At 44.6% G+C, this 10,000-nt stretch overlaps 1 protein-coding gene across 1 annotated transcript in view; it reads left to right on the forward strand.

Moving 5' to 3' along the window:
• The window catches only part of kcnn3 (potassium intermediate/small conductance calcium-activated channel, subfamily N, member 3), a gene marked incomplete at both ends in the record, with an annotated part of 242,181 nt that overhangs the window by 256 nt on the left and 231,925 nt on the right, over positions 1-10,000 (forward strand). The window contains 2 exons of the mRNA XM_080739938.1: positions 1-151; positions 2,050-2,872. The exon at positions 1-151 is cut by the window's left edge and continues 256 nt beyond it. Coding sequence (XP_080596064.1) covers positions 1-151; positions 2,050-2,872 — 974 coding nt within the window. The remainder of the gene's footprint in view (positions 152-2,049; positions 2,873-10,000) is intronic.

The raw sequence follows: 10,000 nt of genomic DNA on the forward strand, positions 1-10,000 counted from the left end.
TCCACCCGGCCGGCTCCGCCTCCCTGTCGTCCTGCCTGGGCTCCTCGCAGCACAGCCTGAGCGGAGACTCCTCCTCCCCCGCCAGCGCCGCCTACAACGCCCTCTTCTACTCCGCCCACTCGCCCGCCATGGAGCCGCGGGAGCGAGAGCGGTAAGGCTTGAGTCTAGGGGTGGGCGATACGGAAAAATACGATATCACGATATTTTCCCAAGCTGTATCACGATACACGATTTCATCACGTTTCTTTTTTCACGTCGGTTTTTATGGTTATTTTTCAAGTTACTTGACAAAAACTAGACTCTCTGGGTTCCTTTTGGGAGTTCTAAATTGAACTTTACAAGTATGTACCTCTGACAGTATACTAATGAAACCAAATGGACCATACTTGTAAAGGTTTCATTTGTGTACTGTCAGAGTTAAGTGGAGACCTTGACATTTTAAAGTTTGAGAACTACTGATTTAGACCAGAATGCAGGTTTAAAGGACAACTTTAGTTTTTTACAACAAAGGTCCATATTTTGAGATTGTAATTAAAGAAGATTAGTGTTAAAATTATTTCATTTACTTCTTTCTATTGTTTTAAAGATTCTTATTTCAGTGGTTGGGGGCATGCGTACAATTGGCTAAATATGTCATTTTACACAGAATAAGCCCATTCCCAAGATACAACGCAAACTTTGATGGTTGGATGTGACTTATGGGGGCTAGAAGTGTTACTGTAAATAGCAGTAAAGAAACTGCTGTCTTATTGTGTCTAAAAATACATATTTAGCCAATTGTACGCATGCCTCACATTTTAGCACAGTAAATGTGATAAAACAATAGAACAAAGCAAATGAAAAGATTTTATCACTCACTTTTTCTTTTCTCTAATTACAATCTAAAATATGAACCCTTGTTGTAAAAAAAACAAAGTTGTCCTTTAAATTGAATTCTGCAATGAATCTCTGTATTTACAAGAATCCCTCAATTGTATCATGATACGATACCTCTGAAAAGGCATATCGTGGACACATTGTATTGTCTCAACGATAATTATCACCATATTGCCCACCCCTAGTTGAGTCAGTGTTTCTCAAATGGGGCTACGCGTTTACTGTTATGTTTAATGATGACACTCGGAGCCTGATAGATGCTAATAACCCAAATGACATGGTACCAGGCAACTGGGACCATGGGTGTTTGAATGTAAGTTATTGACATGAAAACTAGACTGAAATGCTATGGCCACAGTGTTCAGAATAAATCTGTTCAGGAGGCACCGTTTGAAACTCTCACTCCCTTTCTTATTTGTGATGTTATATTCTTTAAAGGGGTGTTATCATAGCATCATATATGGAATTGCAGTTTTATAAGGGAAACAATGTTATCAGGTAAAGGGGGGTACTTAGATTCAAAAATCAGGGAAAGGGGGTACTCACCTGCGGCGCCCACCTTCACTTAATGCGGCCCGCAGGTTAATACCGGAATACTGAATATATTATTGATTTCAGCTGTTACAATTCTAAACATGACCTGCTTTAATTCCGTCAGTCTATATTAGTAGCTTAATGACTAGTATAGTAGTATTAAAATGTATATCTTTTTTTATGTCCAATGTATTTGTATTTAGGCTCATAAAGTTAACATGGGTATATAACTAAATTCGTTTGAAATTAAATCAACATGTCAGATTTCAGGATTCCAATTAAAAAATGACAAAAAAGAATTCTGGATTACAATTCAAAAGAAGCAAAAATAGCCGATCTACGAGCTCAAAACTCATCGCAGCGCGATGAGTTTTGAGCTTGTAGATCGGCTATTTTTGCTTCTATTGTATGCGATACTACAATGACAAAGTAGGATGTAGCAATATGCAATGTGGCCCTCTGGAGTGAAGGTGAAAATATAGTGGCCCTTTCCATCATCAAAGTTGCCCACCCCTGTTGTAGAATATACGTCATTTTAGGGTGAAGTATTCCTTTGAACTGCCAATCACAATTATTTGTGTGACAAGTTACTCACCAACTAAAACAACTGTTTTGTGATCCTGGCCACGCCTCCTACAGGGACCGGGACCGCGAGGGGGGGCGGAAGCACCGCCAGGCCAGTCCCCTGGTGCACCGGCGCGACAGCAACCCGTTCACCGAGATCGCCATGAGCTCCTGCAAGTACAGCGGCGGCGTGATGAAGCCGCTGAGCCGCCTCAGCGCCTCGCGGCGCAACCTCATCGAGTCGGACAGCAGCAGCGACACCCGCGAGGGCCTCGTCGGGGGCGGAGTCTCTTCCTCCGCCAACAACAACGCCGCCGGACTCGGGCTCAACGGGCGCGACCACGCCACGCTGGCCTCGGCGTCCTCGCTGAGCAACCAGCAGCAGCAGCCGCACGGAGGACCCCTCTCCGGGAACCCGCCCCCGGAGATCGTCATCTCCTCCAAGGAGGACTCGCCCTACGCCCGCGGCTACGACCTCACCGACCCCAGCCTCACCGCCTCCAACTCGGCCTCCAACTCTGGGCCGCTGGGCGGCCTGGGGGGCTCGGACGGGATGTCCATCTACCACCAGAACCACGCTCTGGCCCCGCTCGGGGGCTCGGCCGGGCTCGCAGGGGCGGGCCTAGGGCCCGGGGGGGGAGTCGGGGGGGTAGGAGAAGGAGGCAGGAGGCACGGCGGGGTGGGCATGGCCAGGGGAGGGCCGGTATCGGCGGCCACGAGGGAGAGCATGTCCAAGGCCTCCAAGCGCAAGAACCAGAACATTGGCTACAAGCTGGGCCACAGGAGGGCGCTGTTCGAGAAGCGGAAGAGGCTGAGCGACTACGCCCTCATCTTCGGCATGTTCGGCATCGTCGTCATGGTGATCGAGACGGAGCTCTCCTGGGGCGTGTACAACAAGGTGAGTGGAATGGACCGTGTGTCCCATTAGAGACAGAATGATCAGCTTTAGGGCGTGTACAACAAGGTGAGCGGGATGGAGTGTGTGTCCGGTTAGAGACAGAATGATCAGCTTTGGGCGTGAAAAGGTCATATTGATGATGTTTTTTTTTTTTTTTTTATGTAGACAAACGTAAATGATACCACAGCGCTTTTTAAAAAGTGTGCAATACAAATATCGCTTCTACCCAACAAAAGGTCATGATTGTGAGATATTCTTTTTAGTAATTTTCCAAAATAATTGAAGGCTGACAGTCGCCATCATCCATGCGCTTCAGTTTTAGTTTGGAAAGGTACTTTTTTCCCTCCAAAGCAAAGCTTAGAGACTGGCTGCGTTATGTCATGTTCCAAACTGCATAAATGCTGACTGAACTATAAGCAACCTTATGAAACAGAAGTGTTTTGCGAGTGAGACATCTGGCAGACATCTGGTGGCTGAATGTTGTCTATTTCACTTTGAATGGCTTGTCTGGTGGCTGAATGTTGTCTATTGCACCTTTAATGGCTTGGGAGTTTATTGGATTGAAGCCCATCTCTGGGTTCTTGTTGTTCCTGTTAATGGCCCAGCAGATGTCGCTATTTCACCCTCTACTGGTGGCAAGACTTTATTATTCTCAATGAGTCAATGGTGAACTTTACACATGATGTTATTACCTTAGGATATCTTTTTTATAAACACTTTTCAAACTCTAGTTTAAAGTCTTTTAAATCATCGTGATATGTGTTTAGTAAATGATGGTCACATTTATTTTAAAAATATATGATAAAGTAGGCTATGTTTCTAGGCTTTTTACTGGTTCTACTGAGTGAAGACCCGCCCGTGCTGCGGTTGCAGCCAATAGCAGTCCTTCGTTTCATTTCCGTTAGCATTTTTGGACTGGATATGGAAAGGTGGCGGATTTGAAATCGTTGTAACATAGGCTTCGTTTAAAGTCTGAAGAAAGTAATCGCGTAACTTTGTCCATATTTTCTATGGCATGGGTCTTCAACAGGGAGTCCGGGACCCCTAGGGGGTCCTCAGAGTTACTACAGGGGGTTCTCCAAATCTATGAATGAAAGAAAATGTTTTCTCCTTTTTTATATTAACCGTATTCTGAGAACTTTAGCCAAATATAGCAGATCTACAAGCTCACAACGCCTCGCGCTGCAAGGCGTTGTGAGCTTGTAGATCGCCTATTTTAGACAAAGAGCTTTGTTGTAGAGGGTGAAAGGTCAAGTACAGAGTGAAAGGTCAAGTTTATTAAGTATTGACGGTTCAAACAATGAAACTATATGGAACCTATGAAAAGGTTGTGGGGGTCCCTGCTTCATCTCTCTCTCAACTAAGGGGTCCTTGGCCTGAAAACGTTGAAGACCCCTGCTCTATGGTCTATGTTTGAGACCAGGGGCGTCACACCAAATTCTGGGCCCTGGGTACAAGGATTCACTGTGGGCCCCCCATGAATGTTAACTATTTCAATAGTTAACATTCATGGGGGGCCCACAGTGAATCCTTGTACCCAGGGCCCAGAATTTGAAAAATCGTGAAAATGTGTGCAAGGACCCCCCAGATGATATGTATTTGGCCACGGACCCCGATCTCAAAATATTTAGTTCCAGGGACCCCCAGAAGCAAAATTTGAGTTAGAAATGTTTGCTTAAAAAATACATATATTCAAAGATTTCACACATTTTCACAACTTTTCAAAAATAGCAGATCTACAAGCTCGCAGCGCGGCACTCGGTGCCGCGCTGTGAGCTTGTATATCTGCTATTTTTCAATAGCTAGTTATTAGGGCCCCTCCACCTTGGGCCCCGGTAACTCAGTCCCACTTTCCTACCCCTTGTGACGCCCCTGTTTGAGACAAGAATGAACAAGACGGGTGGGATCACTACACTGTTCTCTTTGCTCTCTGCTTGCGGAGACTATTTACTCTGTTGTTAGCCGACTAGGGTTCATGCTTACTTTGTCCACACTCCCAGCTTGCACTTGTAAGTCGCACTGGATATAACGGTTCAGCTAAATGTCAAAATTGTAAAATGTAATTGAATCACGTTTCACAGGGACTCATTCACATTCAATTTAAATGAAAAAAAAAATGGAAAATGAAAAAGGGGCACAGTGGTGCAGTGGTTAGCACTTCGCCTCACATCTAGAAGGTCCTGGGTTCGATTCCCGCCGGGGGAAGCTGGGGGCGTGTTCCTCTACCTGCGTCATCAGCACCCACACCCTAGGTGGGGTTGGCAATAGGGCCTTTCTGTGGTGAGTTTAATGAAGGCTTCTCCATTCAGGTAGATCCTTATTATTAAGACCAGGAAAGCATCTGTGTCATTTTATAGTATTTGGCTATTCAAAAATAGCAGATACAAGCTCGTAGCGTGTTATTTCGTGCCGCGCTACGAGCTCGTAGATCTGCTATTTAAAAAAAAAAATCGTGATAATGTGTGTGTGCAAATCTTTGAATATATATTCTTTTAAAGCAAACATTTTTAAGCTACTCTTTGCTTCTGGGGGTCCCTGGAACAACATATCTTGAAATGGGGTGGTCGGCGGCCAAATATACATGTAATTTGGGGGGGGGGTCATTGACCTGGAAAAGTTTGAGCTCCACCGAGATTCAGCAATATTTTCAGAAACTATTAGGAGTTAGAAGAAGAGGCGGTGGCAGAGTTAACCCATTTAGGCCTAGAATTATAGCAAAAAATAGCAGATCTACAAGCTCACAGCGCGGCACCGAGTGCCGCGCTGTGAGCTTGTAGATCTGCTATTTTTGAAATATCGTGAAAATTCAAATTTTGACCCGATTTTAATCCGATTCTATAAGTGTCTTTTGAATCCTAAGTTTTTTTTTTTTTTTTAAACCTATGTTTCTATGTCAGCAATCTGGCTAGCCATCGTCAAAGAAAAGGTCCTTTTCACTTAACTGGAGCTCAGTTAGTCTGTTCTTGAGAGACTACTATGTCAGTGGTTCTCAAACCTTTTCATGTGAAGGACCCCCAAAATGATATGTATTTGCCCACGGACCCGCATCTCAAAATATTTAGTTCCAGGGACCCCCCCCCCCCCCTCCCCCCCCCCCGGAAGCAAAATTTCACTTTGAAAATACACATATTCAAAGATTCGCGCACATTTTCACGACTTTTTCAAAAATAACAGATCTACAAGCTCGCAGCGCGGCACTCGGTGCCGCGCTGTGAGCTTGTATATCTGCTATTTTTCACTGGTTAAAGCGTTCAATAATCCCAGGCCTAAATGGGTTTTAAACAGGTGACCTTCTGATTAACAGACGACCTTTCTGCCTAAGCTGCGGCCGCCCCGCGTTAGATCCCTGTTGTATTTGAGCTTTACTGAGGCGGACAAGTAGGAACTCCGAGGCGGAGGCCAGAGAACAACGCTGTCGTGGTGGGAATCGATCTGAGACCGGCAGGGGCGTCGCACCAAATTCTGGGCCCTGGGTACAAGGATTCACTGCGGGCCCCCCATAGAATGTTCTTCATAGTCACAGGGGGAACTGGGAGGGAACGCATTATTACGCGTTGTTTTGTGCTTTAACTATTGAGAAATAGCAGATGTACAAGCTGCAAGCTTGTAGATCTGCTATTTTTTGAAAAATCGTGAACATTTGTGCAAGGTTTTTTAGAAAAACCTAGGTTTCTACATCAGCGGTGCTCAAATGTTTTCATGTGAAGGACCCCCAAAATGATATGTATTTGGCCACGGACCCCCATCTCAAAATATTTAGTTCCACGGATGCCCTAGAAGCAAAATTTGAGTTGCAAATGTTCGCTTAAAAAAAACTTTCACGGCTTTAAAAAAAATAGCAGATCTACAAGCTCGCAGCGCGGCACTCGGTGAGCTTGTATATCTGCTATTTTTCAATAGTTAAAGCATAAAATGAAGGCTCGCTCCACCTTGGGCCCAAGTAACTCAGTCCCACTTCCCCCCCCCCCCTCCCCCCCTTGTGACGCCCCTGGAGACCACCACACAGAACCTAAACACGACGTCATTGATTGATGCCACCGTAGCATGACAATTGATTGATACTGCAATAACATGACATTATTGATCGGGGTTTTCCCCTCAGGAGTAAAAACGTCGTCTAGGTGGTAAGAACCGCAGGAGGGTGCATGCGTGCGATATGGACAACATCTCATACCTTGAGATTTCATGCCAAATATATCTCAATAGTTGTTTCACGTGTAGTAACAGGGACAAATATTAACTCATTTCCTGCGATCCCCGTCGAAACCGGAGATTTCCCGCTGTACCACTCTGCGATGCCCGTAGATCCCGGAAATGTAATTAGCTTTAATCATTATGAAACAATTAAAAGTATGGTCGCTGTATATAGCCGCTTCTGAGACTTTAGGCCCGCCTCCTAACTTTATCCGGTCGTATTTCCTGACCGGATCTAGGTTTCCATATCCGGTCTGAGAGCCAATCATAGCTCCGGGCCCATAAGTTTCCAGCGTTTTTTTATTTATTTGATAGCTGTTTGATTCTTGTGCCCGCCTGGCATATGATCCGCGCACATATCGTCTGCTATGTGCGCGAACGTGTCCACGTGTTACCATAGCGCACCGCTGGCTGTTTCCAATGTTTTCTTATGTAAATACTGGCGGATACAGCAGGATACAGCCTGGCAACGGATATGTCTATTCCAATGGATTCTTTTTAATTCAAAAGTTGTCATCGAGTCTACCGGTCTACTACATGAGTCGCGCACAGATCATGCACTATGCGTGCACGTGCCCACGTTAAAAGGTAAGGACAATTTGGCAGGAAAACAGTTCAGCCTATGTTTAAAATAGCAGCATATGAGTTACGCAATCTTCAGAAACAACAACACTTCGAACATTTTGGTGTCGCTGGATCGAAAAACTCACCCCATGGAGACTTGTATTCATGGATATTGTTTTGTTTTGGTCGCATTCCTAAGCCAATCATTTGAGGAGACTCTTTAGCCCCCTTTCCACTGCAACTTTAGCACCACACCACACCACACCACACCACACCACACCACACCACACCACACCACACCACACCACACCACACCACATACACCCATACACATATCTTTATTTTCCATTACACAAAAGTGCCCCTATCGGTAAGAAACAAATTGACCATTTTAACTGATGTGATTATAAAACAATATAAATTTGTATTACAACTATCCTAATTATAATACGCTATAATGAATTATAACTGTGATTATAATACACTATATAAGTATTAATGTATTACTATGATAACTATAATACACTATAATAGATTATAACTGTGATTATAATACACTATAAAGTATTAATGTATTACTATGATAACTATAATACACTATAATAGTTTATAATAGTGGTTATAACACAATAGAATCTATTATCATGTATTACAACTACATCCTGGTGGTCTAAATGAAAAGTCAGTGAGTGATCAGTCATTATGATGTGTTTGGCCCTGTTTGGCCCATCTCAGACCTACTCTGTAAGTGGATACTTTTTAGTACTACGTTTAGTACCACTTTCACACCACTCTACTCAGGTCCTTGTAGTGGCAAACCTGGCACAAGTGGGCGGTGTGGAGTGGTGTGGTGTTGGGCTAGCCTGATTTCAGAATCTGCGCTGGAGCTTGAGTCTGACATTGTCCCAATGTCCCATTGTGTTGAGATTTCAAAGGGGAGGGGATTTGAAATTTGAAATTCCCAATCACTGGTGGGAGGGGTTGTGTTTGACTTGTGTACACAAAACATTCCCCCTCCCCCTCCCCTCTATGACAGGCATCAAACAGGTCGTTGTCTTTGATGTTTCATTGATTAGAGAGATCACTAAGGAGCTATTGACACTTGTATGGCTCAATCAATTACTGCAGTTCACAACCCCTTTGAAGTTCAAAGGGAGCAATTAAGAGCTCTGGCTGAGTGCACTGTTTCTGTTGATTTTCTGTTTCTGCTGATTTGCTGTCTCGTTAGACCCACCCCCTGCTCCGTGGCTCCGACTCTCATTGGCCAAGTCTTGCCTTGACCAGAGAAATTCTAGGTTCATTATGCAACACCAGACCAATAGAACCAGTCCGCTCAGAGAGTGGGTCTATGGGCTGGAGCCAGGCAAGTGTTGGGCCATGTCTGTGGAAAAGGGGCTTTTGTGTCTCCATAGGGAGCCGCTGCTGGTCATCAATTGGGTTAGCAATGCGACAAAACCAACAATTTTCTTGGGGGGGTGAACTATTCCTTTAAGGCTAATTCAGTCTCTGTGTTGCACTGAGACTGAGTAGGCTCTGTGCACAGCAGCCATATCAGAAAGAAATTGGGCCTCTTGACTTCCGTCACAGGTCTTACCAATTATACTAACGAAGGCTCTGTTCCATTCTGGTCAAACGGAGTCAGCGATCGTGCATGTTATTTTGCATGTTCGTTCACTGGAATCAATCTGCTGTCTCATTTCCATCGCCAACCACCCTCCTCTGCATATATGCCAAATTCTCAACTCGCATCAATCACACTGCTCAAAACAACACCTTTACATGCTCTCTACCATGTCCACGATTGCTATTTTCCTTTTGATTGATCCCACAGTAGCATGAACATTATTGATGGCTACCATAGAACAGTGATGTGATGGTACCCACCGTTAAGCCCACTGGCCTGGGGCCCACGCCCAAAGCTCCACGGGGACCAGGTGGTATTCAAGACAAATCCTGTGAGGGCGCACAGAACCAGGAGCCCCGGCCTGGTTCCGCAATGCAAGGCGTTGTGAGCTTGTAGATCGTCTATTTTCGGCAAAGAGGTTTGGTGTAGAGGGGAAAAAGAGCAGACTAAGTACAGAGTGAAAGGTCAAGTTTATTAAGTATTGACGGTTCAAGTGGTTAAATATCTGAAAACACACATTGACATGAATTCAAAATACACTGACGGTTGTGCTGTCAAACGATGAAACCATATGGAAACTATTAAATGGTTGTGGGGGTCCCTGCTTCATCTCTCTCTCAACTAAGGGGTCCTTGGGCCTGAAAACGTTGAAGACCCCCTGCCATTGAACATCATTTATTTTGATTATTGGTACTAGTCTTTGCCAGTCAATTCTTTTTGTATTTCCGTAATATGCTTTGCATGAT

This window comes from Nannobrachium achirus (assembly GCF_963921795.1).
Source record: "Nannobrachium achirus genome assembly, chromosome: 2".
NCBI classification, from domain to species: Eukaryota; Metazoa; Chordata; class Actinopteri; order Myctophiformes; family Myctophidae; genus Nannobrachium; species Nannobrachium achirus.